General features: G+C 41.7%; 1 protein-coding gene across 1 annotated transcript in view; it reads left to right on the top strand.

Annotated features, from left to right (window-relative positions):
• LOC123963087 (actin-binding LIM protein 3-like) overlaps positions 1-17,803 on the top strand; it is a 66,372-nt gene that overhangs the window by 25,163 nt on the left and 23,406 nt on the right. The window contains exons 4-8 of the mRNA XM_046039611.1: positions 5,755-5,867; positions 7,326-7,452; positions 7,932-8,025; positions 8,421-8,508; positions 16,611-16,669. Of these exons, the coding sequence (XP_045895567.1) occupies positions 5,755-5,867; positions 7,326-7,452; positions 7,932-8,025; positions 8,421-8,508; positions 16,611-16,669 (481 nt within the window). The remainder of the gene's footprint in view (positions 1-5,754; positions 5,868-7,325; positions 7,453-7,931; positions 8,026-8,420; positions 8,509-16,610; positions 16,670-17,803) is intronic.

Genomic DNA, 17,803 nt, shown 5'->3' with positions numbered 1-17,803 from the left:
TATAGCAGCCCGGCCGTGTATATTGACCCTGTGGAGCTCCCGACGGACAGTTTTGGTGGAAACAGGAGAGTTGAGGTGCACATTTAATTCTGCCGTGATTTGGGCAGCCGTGGTTTTATGTTTTTTGGATACAATCCGGGTTAGCACCCGAACATCCCTTTCAGACAGCTTCCTCTTGCGTCCACAGTTAATCCTGTTGGATGTGGTTCGTCCTTCTTGGTGGTATGCTGACATTACCCTGGATACCGTGGCTCTTGATACATCACAAAGACTTGCTGTCTTGGTCACAGATGCGCCAGCAAGACGTGCACCAACAATTTGTCCTCTTTTGAACTCTGGTATGTCACCCATAATGTTGTGTGCATTGCAATATTTTGAGCAAAACTGTGCTCTTACCCTGCTAATTGGACCTTCACAGTCTGCTCTTATTGGTTCAATGTGCAATTAATGGAGATTGGCCACCAGGCTGGTCCAATTTAGCCATGAAACTTCCCACACTAAAATGAGAGGCGTCTCAGTTTCATTGTCCAACCCCTGTACGTATCCCCACGTGACTGTGGCGTCGAGTGGGGAGCGGAGATGGGGTGAAGGGTTTCGACTCGTCAGTAGCCCCAAAACTACTGACGAGCCGAATCTTTTGGCCGCACGGGGCAGGCAGGCAGGAGGTGGCCGTGCTTGCCGCTATATATGCACTCACCGGCCAGACAGCGCCGTTCGCGTTCCTCCGGGGAGAGGCGAGCGCGACCGAACTGTGTGGACTCTGGAGGAGCGTCGGGGGAAGGCAAAGGCGGCGCCGGCTGTGCCGTGGGGCCTGGCAGTGTAGCAGGGTGTGGCGCGGGGGACGGCAAAAATGAGGCCCGGGGTGGTGTGAGGCCAGAGCGGGAGGTGGCAGACCGGCGAGCGAGGCGGTCCCTGGCCCTTTCCCGCAAACGGTTATCCAGATCGGTGGCCACCTCGACCAGAGAATCAAGGTCCGCCGGCACGCCCCTAGTGGCCAGTAGATCCTTAATACGATCGCTGAGGCCATCCAGGAAGACGCACCGGAGGGCCTCGCTGTTCCAGCCCGACTTGGCCGCCAGAATGCGGAAATCGACAGAATACTCCGCCACACTGCGATCGTTCTGGCGGAGGGAAAGAAGCCGCCTAGGCGCCTCCCTCCCCCACACAGGGCGATCGAAAACTCTCCGCATCTCCTCCACGAAGAAGGAGTAGGAGGAGAGGACGTGAGGCTGGCCCTCGCTGACTGCCGCGTACCAGGAGAGAGCCCGGTCGCGATGTAACAAACCTTGGCCTCGTCGGACTGGAAACTTGCTGGCTGGCTCTTAAACACCAGGGCGCACTGTACCAGGAAGCCGTCGCACTAGCCTAAAACACCAGAGAATTTGTCCGGGTGGGAGACTGGCGATTCGCGAGGGAACGGAGCGCCGGCGGGGGGGCGCAGGCTTAAGTCAGCGGCCAGGAAGTGAGGCGGAGAGTGAGAGGGGGACCAGGGCTGCGTGAGGAGGGGATCAGGGAGGCGCGCACCGAGGCGCTGCACCTCTTCAGTCAGGAAGCCAAGCGCGCCCGACACGGACTGGAGATGAGCCGCGTGTCGGCCGAGCATGGCTCCCTGAGAGGCCACAGCGCGAAGGACTTCTTGGGGTATAGTGCCGGTGGAAGGGGTGGGGGAGGGGGAGCATGCTGGGTCCATGATGGCTTGATCGTTCTGTTAGGAGACGGGACAGAAAGGACCCAAACGCAACACTCAGAGGGAAGGAGGTTTTATTGAGGGTTCACAGAGGGGGCTAGGGAAGAGGTGAGGGAGGTGAGGTGGACGGCAGGGGACGCGGGCACGGAGGACCGAGGAGCAGGCGAGGCACGGGTGGTGAGGCGAGGAGCAGGGAGGAGCCGGGAGGGCGCCGTGGAGGAAGCCCGAGAGGTGAGGACCAGAGGATGAGCCCAGCCGACTGAACGGATGACGAGGGTGAGTGAACCTGGGAGGGAAAACAGACAGAAAGACAGGGTTAGTGACTGGAGCGCCAAAATGCAGGGAAAATGAGAAAAAACAAGGAACATGAGAGCCTGGACGTTGAGGTGGCACCGGGTAAGGAGCAACAACGATCAAGCGAGGATGGTGTGGAGAACCGGGGTTGAAATACAGGCTGGGATGAGGTTGATTACTGGCAGGTGTGGCAGGCTGACGAGGTGGCTGATGAGGTGCAGGTGTAGGTAGTTGGCTGGGCTCAGGAGCCGAGGGAGAGAGGAGGAGAACACAGGGAGGCAGGCAGAGCAAAACAATGGGTGAAATAAAGTGAGAAAAAAAAAGTAAAACCAGGACACTCACCGTCAGCTGGGCTGTCCCCACAACAGACAACCTGTTCAGGAGCTCATTTCAATCCACTTTACTGGAACAATAATTAACATTAGGAGTCATCAATCAGCCAAATTGAAAACACTCCAGCCTCTCAAACCAGATGATGCTATTCAGCATAGGCTATATAGTATTTAACAAAATTAAAAAAACAAAGCAAGTCCCTTCCGACTTTTTAGCTAATAGCATATTCAACAGCAAGAGTGTTTCTTAAAAAACATTTAACGTTTCTTAAGGTTACTGGCTATAAAATAAAATAAAAAATAAAGCAAGTCAATCCCGACTTTTAACCTACTGTTTATCTGTACAAGGTGTCAAGGTTAAGGTCAAGGTGTCTTAATTAGTACCCGAGGGTAAAATTTTTTTGCAGACAGGAAACTTTCGGCAATCCATACATAAAAACATCAAAACAAACAATAAGCATAGAACATTATAAAATATCCAAGGCCTAAAACTTCTAAAAGGAACATGGCAGTGTGCCTCTACACCACCACCCCCTAACCCCCACCCTCCCTACCCGCCCGCCCCCCCTGGCTAAAACACATAAGATGCTATACATAGCAAAGAGTGTCATCTACTGCTGTTTTTATTCATTAATTCTATGGCAGCGGGAACAAAAGTATTCCTATATCATTTGGTTCTACACCTAGTGGCAGCAAACCGACATCCAGAGGGGAGGAGCTGAAACTCAGCATGTAAACTCGCCTTATGCTGTAACTGATTGGAATAAAGACCTACAAGGTTGAGTTGAGATTCACCTATGATCTTACTAGCCCACCTAACAATTTGGTTCAAAGAAGTTTTGTTCTTCAAAGACAAATTTCCAAACCAAGATACAAGGGAGAACGACAAGACCGATTCAACAAAAGCATGGTAGAAAAGGATCATCATAGATTTATCAATATGAAATCTGGACAACTTTCTGAGGCAAAACAGACGCAATTTTTTTTGAAAGTCAATTTAGAGTCTATGACAGTCCCAAGATATTTGTAGCTTTCTACACAATCCACCGCCTGGTCTTTGATGACCGTAGAGTAATAATTAGAAGCACTGTTTCTAAAATCTATGATCATGTCTTTTGTTTTTTCTATATTTAACTCCAAATTTGTCACACCAGGAGACAAACTCTTCAATAATAGGACCATGACCAGATTCACCATCATTTAACAGACTCACAATAACTGTGTCATCAGCATATTTCAGTATCGTTCTGTTTGTATACATGCTTTGGCACATGTTAGTGTACAAAATATAAAATGCAAGTGTAAGACCCCGCTGACCTTAAGGGCTACCAATTGCTCCTATCCTCCTTCTCAACAAGCATCAGTGCTGCCAAAATGGCATTCTATAATAACAGAATTAGCAGTGCCACTGACTCGAGGAAATTATTTTCCACTTTTAAAACGCTACTTAATCCTCCTCCACCTCTACCACCCACAAACTTGTCTGCTGATACCTTTGCTGCCTTCTTCACAGGCAAAGTGGCGGCTATAACTAGCCAATTCTCTAAAACACTCAAACTCAACCATTGTAGCAGTCCTACTACATCTTTTCCTCTCCTCCCAGGTCAATGGTTCTTCACTCTCCTCGTTTACGCCTCTCACAGAGAGCAAAAGTATCAGACTTCCTGACCCATAGCCGTCCCACTACATGCCCACTGGACCCGATTCCTACGAATCTCCTCCAAGCCATATCTCCTACCGTGGTCCCCGCAATCACTCCTGTGATAAATACTTCTCTGGCTTCAGGAACCTTCCCGACAACCTTTAAAAGGGCTCGTGTCACACCCTTGCTCAATTTATACCACTTCACTGGGGCCGATCATTCGCTCTCACGGCTTCTCTTACCACTGCTACGCAGATGACACGCAACTCTACCTATCCTTCCCGCCAGACGACCACACCGTCTCGGCGAGGATCACGGACTGTTTCTCGGACACATCTGCATGGATGAAGGCTTGCCACCTTCAACTAAACCTCTCTAAGACTGAACTGTTGGTCATTCCAGCCAAGCAATCTATCCACCACAACATCAAACTACAAATTGACTCCTCTACCACTATCCTCCTCTATCACTCCAACCAGGGTGGTGAGAAACTTGAGTGTCATGATCGATGACCAGCTGTCCTTTTCAGACCATGTTTCTGCTGTCTCACGGTCATGCCGCTTTGCTCTACACAACATAAGGAAAATCAGGCCCTACCTCACTCAAGATGCCACCCAGTTTCCAGTTTGTGTGGTGACACCCTTACAAATGGTTCAGAACACAGCAGCGCGTCTGATTTTGGATCAGCCCAAAAGGACTCGTGTCACTTCATTACTCAGTGACCTCCACTGGCTCCCTGTGGCCTCCAGAATCAGATTCAAGTCACTAATGCTTGGATACAGAGTGACTACTGGGTCTGCACCCATCTACCTAAACTCCATAATACAAACTTATGTTCCTTCTCGGCCACTACGCTCCTCCTTTTTTGTGCTAACTCTTACTTCCTTCCCTAGGTATTTACCCCATTGATGTGATATGAACTATGAGCTCTTACCAGTACTGTATTTATTGCTGCTCTTACTAGTATGTATTGTCAGTTGTAGATCTGTATTTGATGCTCTGTTGATGCTTTTATGTTGTTCCTCAAATGTAAGTCGCTTTGGATAAAAGCGTCTGCCAAATGAGTAAATGTAAATGTAAATATTTTTTACAAAACATAAAACGTTGCTTACCACTCTCTCCCGACGAGTGCATGCATCACTGGAATTAGCGGCCTCCTGCTCAGCACCAGAGTTTCTTTCTACAGGTTTCACATCGCTGTGCTGCCTTAGCAGATGCTTCGATAAATTAGATGTAGAATTGTTTGCGGTTGAAAGGTTTTTGCACAAGTTGCAAGTTTACAATAGACGACAATGTTTTTTGCATCTTGGACTTTGACACAATAATGACAGTACTTACGCCTACAGTATCTCCCTCGTTCTTTATTCTTCCTTTAGCTTTTTGGCTAGCAGCCAACTTGAACTACACATGGTCTGGCTTCTCAACTTGAATTGCTCCTGAACTACCACGCAGTCATGTCAGTGACAACAAAACAAGTGGTGTTCTGGTAACGCAGTAACGCAGCGTTACATGGATTTTTAACTGCAATATTATTGCTGTTTTGGAAAAAGTAATCCCAACCACTACTAGTTACTGGGAAAAGTAATAATATTACAGTACTGCCCAACACCAGTTATGGAATAGTCCCAATGTAAAAACATGGCTGTTGATTTGTCAAATGTTAGTTCTCAGTGCCAAATGCCATTGCATTGTGGTTGTGATATGGGTGAACTGACCCTTTTAACTGCATGTTTCAAAAAGTAGATTTTCCACAATGCCATGTCTGCATAGCTTTACTGAAAATGTCTGTGTGTTCTCAGGAGTCCATTCCCAATTGGAGACAGGGTGACCTTCTGTGGGAAGAAGTGTGTGTGTCAGCAATGCTCACACACTCTGAAGAGCGACAAGCCCGTCAAGGTCCACGGACCAAGCTGTAAGGAACAAACACACACCCACACACAAATATATGCACACACTCATGCATACCACCACGTAGACTGTAAATATTGTAAACTGTAATGTGACATTTGTTGGGGATTTGTGTGATACCAAGGCTACTTGCCAGCAATCAAAATGTTATTATTGCTTAATTATTTTGAGGCAATGTAGGATATTATTGTAAATAGAAACTATGTGTTTTTAACCTTGAAATAAGTTTTATTTTAGCAGAGTGTTAAACTTCATAATTGATCTTGGGTAAAATTGTGACAATATAATCTCACCACAAAGGTCCACTTACTAGTTTTGGAGTCTTCATTTTCCTTCTCCAATAAATAAGAGAAACAGCTGAAATAAGTAGTCGTCCAGTTTTTAGCAATTAAGTCTGGCTGTGCTGTTTATTTTTTCTTACTGTCAGTAAATCCCATGAAAAGACAAAAACCAACCATGTTTTAGTCTGTCTCACAATACTTTCCGACTTCCCTGCCTCTTTTTTGGCTCTTGGCCACAAGCACAATCACTCCTACTGAAGACATAAATCTTTAAAAATTGGTCACAAATATATAGTTTTTTTTAAAGGTTAAGTGATTTCTTAAAACAGCTGGGCACTTTGTTTGTAGCAAACATTAATCAAACAGGAGTAAATAGTGCGTTGATTGGGGAATATTAAAAATACACATTTAGTGCTGTAGTGCGTATTTACAGCAGCATGTGTATGTAGGATTGACTATACTACAGTGCCCATGTTCATGGAAATGAAGGAACATGTCACCCAGTGCAGCAATGTCATTTTTAACGTCTATGGCACAGAGGAGTAATCAGGCTTCGGGTACACAAACGATGAATTGTTTGTTTTAGTGTCTTCATGGGAAATGTTGACTATAAGAAAAATAGAGCATTATCCTTTGATATCAGTGAGACAGAATTAAGCTGCTACACCAAAGCTGTGCAATCACCTAAAAATAATGCATACCCCCCTGGTCATTTAGTGGCAATCACATATTTGTGATTCTAGCATGTAAGACTGTTTGTACCCTTACAGTTGAAAATACACTAGAAGAGTTCTACCTGTGTCCACCTGCTGACCGCTGCAAAACATAGCCACCTTCCCTGCAGCTACACACACAACCACCACCACACACACACACACACACACACACACACAGAAGGTGGCCTGCTGCCCCAGGTAGTCCTGTAGCCTGGTTCTGGTAGCTCCATCTGGCAAAGACAGTATCACGACAGGAAAGAGGGATGAGGAAGAAAGAGGAAGGAGGAGAAAAGTAATGAGAGGGTGGCAGAGCGGAGAGGCAAGGGCGGAGCGGAAGAATGATAAATGGTTAAAAATGTGTCTCTTATCTTCCTTGTGTGTTTTCCCATTGCTGCATTTCCTGCCTCTCCTCTCCTCTCCTCTCCCCTCCTCTCCTCTCCTCTCCTCTCCTCTCTTCTCCTCTAGATTGTGCAGGCTGTGGCGAGGAGATCAAACAGGGTCAGTCTCTGCTCGCTCTGGAGAGACAGTGGCATGTCAGTTGTTTTAAATGCCGAACGTGTGGCTGTGCGCTTACTGGAGAGTACATCAGCAAGTAGGTGGCTTGATTCCCCATATGTATAGTTTCTTCTATAGGTATGTTTGAGCCAATATCAAAGATTTTCTCAAGCGATTTTCCCAAAACATCCTGTTTTGAAAAGTTCCTTCGCTGACTGTGTTGCTCGTGTGTTGGCTTTCATATCTGAAGCTACAAAGGTATGACGACCAATTTGCTTAAAACAGGTGTTAAAATAGAATGCTTTTTAGAGTCATGGAAAAGTAGGATTTTCTCACCAGCACCTTTGTATCAGTTAAATGGTCAACAAGATTACACCCACAGTATTGATTTAAATGTTCATACTACAACGGTCACAGTGAAAAATCTTGTTAATATTGCAGGAATCTTTTGTTTTTGCTCCTAAAGATTCATGTACATTGACTTAAAAAAACAATGTGCTATAGGATAAGGTATAGTTGCAGAAAGCCAGAAAGTAAATTCAAAGTTAGAACTTGCTTTTCTTTTGTTCCTGGCAGGGATGGAATACCTTACTGTGAGACTGACTACCACACTCAGTTTGGGATCCGGTGTGACAGCTGTAACAGGTACATCAGCGGCAGAGTACTTGAGGTTAGTGCATTTTTCCATGTGTGAATATGTGTATCTGTATGATTAAGACAGACTTGAAAAACAGGGAGAATGTGCATGGTTTATATATATGTGTGTGTGTGTGTTTGTGTGTGGGTCTGTCTGTGTGTCGGTCTATGAAAAGCTGTGAAAAGACACAGCTGTCCCTCCTTAAATGACTGAAGTGTTGACTGATGACGAAGCAGCTTTTGAGAACCAACAAAGCAACACTCTCCTCTACCCTCTTCAATCCTGTTTATTCTTATCACGCCTCTCGCCATTCTTCACTACACATTTCTTTCTCTATTTCTTATCACCACTCTTTTCTCATTTCCTTGAGTCATCTGCTTTTCCTTTTGTTTCCTTTCCTTTTCTTCTCCTCCCTGTCTCTCCCCCAGGCTGGAGGGAAGCGCTACCACCCTAGCTGTGCCAGGTGTGCCCGCTGTCACATGATGTTCCTGGAAGGAGAGGAAATGTACCTTACAGGTGAGAGGAAAAAAAGGAAGATGGGAGAAGAACCTCACAAATGGTACAATATATGTAAAACCAATAGGATTGATTTTTAGTGAATGGATGACTGTGGCCATACAAAGGTGCTTCTGCACTACAACTAACAGGCATAAAAATAGACTTGTAGCATCTATTGAATAAGCTGTACCCTGCAAGTATCCAGATGGCCCAAGTGTTTCTGCATATGTGGATGTGTGTGTGTGTGTGTGTGTGAGTGTTTGTGAGAGAGACAAAAAGAGAAAGCAAGGAAGAGCGTGGTAGAATAAAGTCGCCTGATAAATGATTGCTTTTAACAAAGCACCGTTGTATAAGTTATTGATCTCACATATAACACTCTTTACTACACTCAGTGGTAAAAGACACACATACACACACATGCACACACCCCTTCCCCCAGCTGATGTTTTCTTTGTACACTCAAAGGTTGGACTCAATTACCTCTCAACCTTCCCCTCTACTGTGTCCATTACTCTGCACTGCCCCTGACAGAATTAACCTGAATGAAACCGACTTGAATGGACTCATCCAGGAGCTTCTGTTTTACAAATTATATTATTGAAATTAAAGTCATTTAGCTCAATCATGCATTGATGTAGGTTGATATAAGGACACTGGCAAACCATGTGTGGGATAAACTTGCATATTTAGTCAGCAAGGTCTTTTTATTATTTAACATGACCATGGTCTTTCCCTGCCATTAGTCTTTTAACAACAGTTTAGTTGTACTTTACATTGTAGGGATAGCAAGTCAAATATTTAGGCCTTGAACATTTTGCAAAAAATCATATATCAAGCAAATATCAACTTGACGGATATGAGCAGAATTTCCTTGAAAAACATGATATCAATGCAAATTAGCTGCATATGAACATATATATATGAGATATGGTAAACAAGAGGCAACTGAAAATAAGAGCCCTGCGATTCAAACTTCACAAATGTTTCTGTAAGGTGAAATTGAATTCAAACAATACCCTTGAGAAAGTGCACTACCATGCATACTGGTTGGTCACTGACTGAGTAGAATCCAGATTAAATGTAGAGCTACTGTACCGTAACATGTGGCTGATGCACAGTGTCCCAGAGTCGCCACACAAGTTGACACGTCCTGTTTCACCTCATTGACATGCTGCTGCTCACCTGCTCACAGCCACCAGTAAAACTAAGCATTTGCATATTGTACCTGAGGTTTGTGCGTGTCTGTGTGTGTGCGTGTGTTTTAATCTATGCCTGTAAATGCATGCAAGCATCATTTCATTGTGCCTTTGAATGCATGTTTCCACGTTTGTGTGTCCACATATGAATGCAGGTGTGTGTGTGGGGGTGTGGTTGTGTGGGTCCATGTGTGTGTGCTGAGCTCCAGTGAGCTGCCCCAAGGTTACATTCATTCCTTTTGATGACTTCAGACATGTAGGAGGGCTGAGCAATCACCCTCAAGAGACACACTCAATTATCACACACAACACATGCGCGCACGCTTACAATCAATCTCATGATGCATGTCTGGAATAAGAAGTGTGTGTGTGTGTGTGTGTGTGTGTGTGTGTGTTGGAGGAAGAGATGGAGAACTGTTTTATGAACTAATCTCAACATGGCCGAGTACAATATCTACGTAAATAGGACCCCAGCAAAAATCACATCACATTTGTATTTTTCAGTAAAAGTGAAATACAAAAAGTACTATTATTTACTCATCAGTTCAGTCAATATCAGCTCTTAACATGGATAGGTGGATGGGAAAAGTATGTTTACTGTTCCCTCAATTCTTCTCATTCTTCATGTGGTGTCACTTCAAAGAATGATAACACCTCCAGTGTCTGTTATAATTCAGTGTTGACTTTGCAGTGTCCGTCTTTTGAATAGCTTAGCCAACTTGCCATAAATCAAGCAAAGAGATTTCTGCCACTCTTTTGGCAGCATGTTATGGTAGATTTGTTCAGGTGGTTGAAATACTTAATCTTATCCCCTGTGCTGCCCTTGCAATGCGGTCTCTTGAGCAAAGCTCAGTTAACATTCAAAAGTCCTCCAATAAACACACAAGGCTTGACTTTTCTTGTATTTTACTGAAGTGGTTTCCGCTTTTGGTTTATTTTGTAAAACTGAAACATAACAGAATAAGAATATATATCAGTATCCAAACATGAACATATGCATACAGAGACTACATCTGATACATATAACTATGTTACTACACAATCCCTATCAAAGTGTAAAACACGCACTGTAGCCTACTGTATACAACATGTGATTACGCCTCCTGTATGAGAACACAGTTCACCTACCACAACATCTACAAGTCACAAACAATTAAAGAACAGGCTAGCTACTGCTGTGCTGCTAGCTAACAGAGCACATGTTTTTACCAAAGCATAAAAACGTGTCTAACATGACATTCCTTGCAAATGCAAGTGATTGAAAATGATTTACATATTACTTACAGGCACATAGTCTCCAAGGCAGAAGCGGATCAGATATACTTTCAGCAACATGAATCCAGCACTGTCTATCTTGCCTGTCTGTCTTCAACTGAAGAGTGTGCTTCACTAAATTATTAACTCTGACCAGTAGAGGGCAGCAACCAGCATGAACCCCTGAAATTTAACCATTAAGCTCAGTATTCAACTATTATCTTAACTTTAAAGACAGCACATCCCCTGCTCCTAAAGGGACTGCACCTAAAAATTATTGTTATCATTGATGAATCTGCTGATTATTTTATCACCAGTTGATTGTAAAATGTGAAAAATAATAATGAACGCCCATTACAAGTTACCAGATCCCCAAACTGATGTCTTATAATTACTTATTTGTCATTATAAAGAGAAAAAAAAAGAAAACAAGCTGGTTGATGATTCACTGAGTCTTATTATTGTTTATTTTCTTTTGTTCAGCTAATGGTTTCAGGTCTGGACAGGTTAATGTCCCATCAAGCAACTTGAGAAAAAGAGCCAGTGCTTCTTTCGACAATATATTTAGGTTGAAAAAATGGCCTTATCGAACCTGAATAGTGAAGAGCATTCATTCGGTGTTTATAGCTATTAAACAATTTATGTTTGATCCATTGGGCAGAAAATATCTGTGGGTTGAAACTTTCAGCCATGTTGCATTTCCGGCCACAGTTGACTAATCAGTGGTGTCAAAGAAAAGATTTTTATTTTTGCACAACTGAATAAGTTCTTATTATTAAAAAGATATATTCCCACTTCCAAGAAGAAACTGATTGTAGCATTCATGCACCTTTACACTGACCTCTGTAGTGTACCAACAGTGTGGATTTGGGCATTTTATACCAAATAAGTTTGGACTACTCCAAATTCTTTCTCTCTCCCTGAGAGAAGGAGGAGGGTGTTTTATCAACCCTCTACAGACAGCCGAAGCGACTCCAAAGAAAAAGGTGAAAGGTCGCTTTCCCTAAGTGCTGTTTCTGGGCAGTCTGATTGTAAAAACTTGCCACCTCTGATACCGCAGCCAGATAACGCAGTGCCTGACTGTTAAAATGACAAAAGAAACACTCACCAGAGACTAGCTTTCTCCTGAACTCTTCTCTTCATAAGAGAGAGCAGGAAACCCTAAACTGCCCCACCACACACGTAACTATGGCAACTGACCTTCCTCTTTGTTTGATTACCTCACATCAAAGGATATTCTCCTCTTCACAACCAGATGCAAATTTGAGGAACTCCAGGAAAACTAAACTCCTTTGTGTAAACAGAGTACTGTCTCCTCAAGACTCAAAAATTACCTTGTTTAATTACATTTTTCAGTTACTCAACTAGGTCTCCCCATTCCATTTTAGTAGTTATGTTACCATGTTGTTGTTGTTGTTGCTGTTTGTTGTTGAAAAGAATCTAAATAAGTTAATTTTGCAGTGTTTTAATTTTCAGCAAGGTCACCTGACTTTATTCATTTGTAACCAATGCTTTGTTCACAACACTTTATGACGCTTCCTTTAGAAATGATGATAAAAATTGTCATCGTATACTACTCAAGCAATTTTCTAACTCAAATTTAAGGTTAAGAATAAATAAATTGACTAAATTTCCCAGCTCCTGAGCAAAGATTGTTTTAGGGTTAAGCAGAGCTATCCTCATGTAACCCGAGCTCCCCCAAGTGGACAAAATAAGTATTACATGCCATTCTGAAATGCTAGCCTCAAAGTTGAACTACTGACAATTGTTTTCCATTTATCAAGTGCTTAAACTAAGAACGGTATAACCGTTGACAATTAAGGTTTGATTGTGGGAAGATATTTGATTACAATACACGCAAATAGATTTTTTTTTTATTAAGACGTATTAAAGAAAAGACAAGCCCTCCATCAAGGGAACAAAGGACTGCCCTCTGGGAACCACGCCCCAACAGACAAAACAGCGACACACGCTCTTGTTCGCCCTCTTGTCCTCTGTTTGTTCCTGGCTCTCGAACTGTGCTTTGGCACGCGCCCAGCATGCCCCTCTCCCAGCAACGCCCCAAGCAGTTAGACCCGGCGCAACAAAGCCCTTTGTTCGTTTCCAAGCCACACACGAAGCGCCGCGACATCGATTATCCCTCGTTCCCCGCAACTTTACTTGTTTTATTTTCTTTCCTTTTGTTTTGTTAAAAGTTATCAGTCCGTTAAGTTACACTAGTTTTAATTCAAGAACAACCAAGTTCTTTTTAAGCCTTATCCGGTCGAGCTAATGTCCAATGATCCCTCCTCGGACCCTGCCATGTGGTCCCGCCAGCAGTAACAAAGGACGACCAAACCTCTGACCCGAGCCAGGGTTGGAAAGGCCCCACTGCAAGTAAGCCGACAAAAGATGGACCTCCAGTGCAATTCCCTGGCAGAGAGAGCGACTGGCCGACGGCTTTAAGCTGTCCTAACCGAGAACGCACGGACTCAGCCAGTGTGAGGCCGTTGACCAGCACCCGGTTGGGAGAAGTGACACACAGTAAGACCAAAACCCTGCATTCTGTGGTCAGTGACGTCCCATAGTTGTTAATCCATTATCTTTAGTCCTTAAACTCCTAGACAAATTTCATCTAGTAGTCAAGTATCATCTAATTGCACTCATTAGCTGCCTTTTGAATCAAATGCTCCCCACAATAGAACCCCATATTCTCATTGTTTAGCCATTGTTTATTTCTTGGATGTATATTTTAACCGCATTTTTATATTCACCTTAATTAGTTAATAAATTCCACTGTAACCAAAGGAATTGTGTGTGTATTGCCTCTCTCCAAGTCCCTGCCACGAGAATTTACCCCTTCGATATGAGATTGACTGACTGATTTATTTAAGATAAATGAGCGATTGTTAAATAACTGATCACTAGTGAATAATTGTCTAATTATTAGCCATACTCAGGGAATCCCGAGACCCTGGACGAACGGAATATCGGGTGGTGCCCCGCGAGAGATTTATGAATTAATATTTTCTGAATATTAAAATTCATAATTTGGTATTCATTTTCATAAATTTATTAAAACAATGTAGTCACGCTACACCTCTTTCCTTACTCTCTCTCTAAAGTCTCATTTTAAAAAGAAAGACAACAGAAATCAGGAGGTAAAAGAAATGGAATAAATCATAGTACATATCTGAATGGTAACATTAGCCTGATGTGAATGCTGTTTCTCATGGCAGCATGATTCAGCAAAAAGCAACACACCCGAGGCCATTTAAATATCTGCTGCTTTATAGCTTTAGAATTTCAAATGGCATAAGCACAAGTGTCTGTTATTGCTACCCTATGTTTCACTGGCTGCCTTCATCTCCTCTTTTGATTATCAGCAGCCACGATTAGGAGGCTGGTTTTGTCCACTGATTAACCTTATTTTGCATAAAGTTAATATAAGAGGAAAAGTCTGTCTAAACATAGCTAAGGCTCCATTCCTATAAAGACAGAGCATGACTCAGAAGTTACGTTTAAATGATTTTTTTGTGACAAATTTTAGGCAGCTGATTTTCTCAGAACTGGTGTGCAGCACTGTGTTTTGGATTGAATTCCTTTTCTAGCACCATTGAGATTCTCCTCGTCCAGAAGATAAAGGAGCTTAAGTCCAAGGCCATACATCTGTTCAGCAGCAGAGTTTAGGAGCGTGGGCGGGACAGAGGTGTACTGAATCACCACGCATGGTTTCTGTCTGCAGTATTGATTTTGTTTGAGAGTGTGTGTGTGTGTATGTGTAGTCTACTTCTCCATGCCTCTGTGTGTCTTGTTTGTGTATGTGAGCGTGTGCAGCTTAGATTTATGGTGTTGATAGTGGTTATATATTACAGTCATGATCAACTAACAGTTCATTCGGCTGGCCTGTGTTGCCCCAGGGCCTGAGAAAGTCTGTGTGTGTGTGTGTGTGTGTGTGTTTAGAGCGGATATATAACTGTCATTATCACTGTCCACATGCATATAACATCCTGGCATTAGTGTTTTATTGTTATGAATATGATCTAATTGCCTTCATTCATTCACTCTTTCTTCTTTTGTTCTACAGTAGAGTTTCCTCTTCCTTTTTAATTTCTCTCTCTTCTCTCGGACCACTTTCTTTATTCCTCTTTTCACCTCCCTGGGTCTCTCATGTGGCCAGTCAGTTCAGTTAAAATTTTAAAAAGAAAACCTTTTTTGAGAAGCACAATGTTGTCAAAGCAGCGGTTTTAGCAATTAGCTAAAATATGTTTGCACAGGGTTTGCAATAAATGTGCATTCCTAAATTAGAAAAGAAATAACAAGAGAGTAATTAGATTTCTCATTTGAGTCATTTATTTGTTAGTTAGGAACTTTATTGCCCACATTGTAGAATAATACTTTCAAGTTGACCACATAGGACTAAAAACAATACAAGTGATGAGGATAAACAAAGGAACAGCATAAACAAACATAAATACAGTAAATCACTTTTAAAAAGGGAGAAGGGCTGGATGTATTTTCAGACCCAAATGAAAAATCAAAGCAGCAAAAAGAAAAGCTCCATAGAGAAGCTCCATATGCTGATTAACTTGCTAAGTTGTCTATCTGGAAGACGAGAAGGAACCATTTCATGTCAAAGGTCAGTTGACCCAGAGTCACCAAGACTTGAATGGAAACACTTTACTTTAGGCTTTATTTAACATTCATAAGCAGTACACATTTAAGAAATGGTGTATAACACATTATGATGTAGTTGTGCATAGCTATAAGGTAATTAGTGTTAGTAAGTTTGTATTAATGTAGTTTGTATTAATGTACTACTGTGTTTTACTGTATAATCATTAATTATCTAGTTATACACCAGCCTGTACTTAACTGTCAGACTAAAAGTCCACAGCGAGCAGCTCGGTGCTTTAAGCTTAACGCTAACATCAGCATGCTAACATGCTTACAATGACATGTGGGTCTGATGTTTACCATTATCACGGTCTTAGTTTAGCATGTTAGCATGTGAACATTTGCTAATTAGTACTAAATACAAGTTACAGCTGAGGCTGATGAGAATGTCATTAGCTTTGGGTCATACACACAAAGTATTGGATATAGTGATATTTTGACCTGATGCTGGCGCTAAATAAAAACTTAAGGGATCACCATAGTTATTGCAATAATCCGAGAGGAGAATAAATGTGTGGCTAATTTCAGATCAATTTATCAATTCAAAAGTTAATGAGACAATTCACTCTAAACCATCAATGTCAACACCTCATTGTAGCACCAAAAATCAGGGGATTACCAAAGTCAATAGGATTCATCCTCTAGGGACCATGAATGTCTGAACAAAAAATTATGGCGATCCATGTAATAGTTGTTAAGATATTTCAGTCTAGATCAAAGTGGTGGATGTACCGACTTTGCCATCGATAGAACCACACTGCTAGCATGGCTTAAAATTCTTTCTCTTTCCTTCTTCTTGTTTATCTGTGTGGGGAGACTAGAAAACTTACATCCACCAGACAAACTGCCTCCACAGCCATATGCCCTTCCTCCTCTGCGTGTGTTGATTGATGTTGATGCACTTGAGAATGGCTGATCTACTCTTGATAGGAACCCATAAAACTGTGTGGCTACTGCCCACACAGTAAACAAAGTAAACTGAGCTAAAATCATGTTGTGTGTGTGTGTGTGCAGGTTCAGAGGTTTGGCACCCCATGTGTAAAGAAGCAGCTCGGCTGGAGAGAAAACTGAGGGTGAGTGATACTCAAAATACCCACAACCCCCTGCTCTATCTCTGTATTTCTCTTTCTGTCCTCTCTGTGTCTGAAATGTATTTCTCTTTCATTCTTGGTTTACAAGCTACGTTGTTCTTAAACAAAGCTAACCTCCAGATAAATGTGGTATTCGTTTAACAACCAAGCTCTTTGTCCAATACTTTTTTATCTTGCCCTGAACTAATAAAATACTTTTTAATATAATAAATTGTGATTTTCATATTTTATATTACTAAATGCAAATTATGTGATAGAGGGGAAGTATTTTTTTTAATTAGTCTTGAAGGTTTATTTGGCAGAACATATCCAAAGAGCCTTACAAAATGTCTTTCTATGTTTCAAAAAAGTATTTTATTTGAAATATTTATAAGGGCTGCACTTTGGCAGCTGCTGCCAAAGCCAAGAGTTACTGTACCATAAAAAATACAAATAACAAAATATGGGTTCATCACATTAGGACCCAGTTGACCCAACATGTTTATTAAAGGCTTTGCTTTATCTCCTTGTCATGGTCAACATTGTATTGAAAGTGACATTATTACCCTAATGACACGTCTTCATTGACAGATTTTTTTTTTCCAGTTGTATTTATTTTTCAGTTGTAAAGTAGTTTTTGTTTGTGACAGTCTAAAGAACACCCTTTCAAATAAAGTGATACCCAAGATTAGATGTGTGTGTGTCCAGGATTTTACGCAAGAAAGATCCAATACTTAGAAAGTAGTGTGTGTGTGTGTGTGTGTGTATATATATGTGTATATGTATATGTGTGTGTATATATATGTGTGTGTGTGTATATGTATATATATATATATATATATATATATATATATGTATATATATGTATATATATGTATATATATATGTATATATATGTATATATATATGTATATATATATGTATATATATATGTATATATGTGTGTATATATATATGTGTACATATATATATACGTGTATATATATATATACACATGTGTGTATATATATATACATGTGTGTATATATATATATACATATATATATACATGTGTGTGTATATATATATATATATATATATATATGTGTGTGTATATATATATATATATACGTGTGTATATATATATATATGTATATA

Source organism: Micropterus dolomieu, linkage group LG23, assembly GCF_021292245.1.
Source record: "Micropterus dolomieu isolate WLL.071019.BEF.003 ecotype Adirondacks linkage group LG23, ASM2129224v1, whole genome shotgun sequence".
NCBI lineage: Eukaryota > Metazoa > Chordata > Actinopteri > Centrarchiformes > Centrarchidae > Micropterus > Micropterus dolomieu.
Note: the sequence above shows the minus strand (reverse complement) of the source record. Positions and strands in the feature narration are given on the sequence as shown.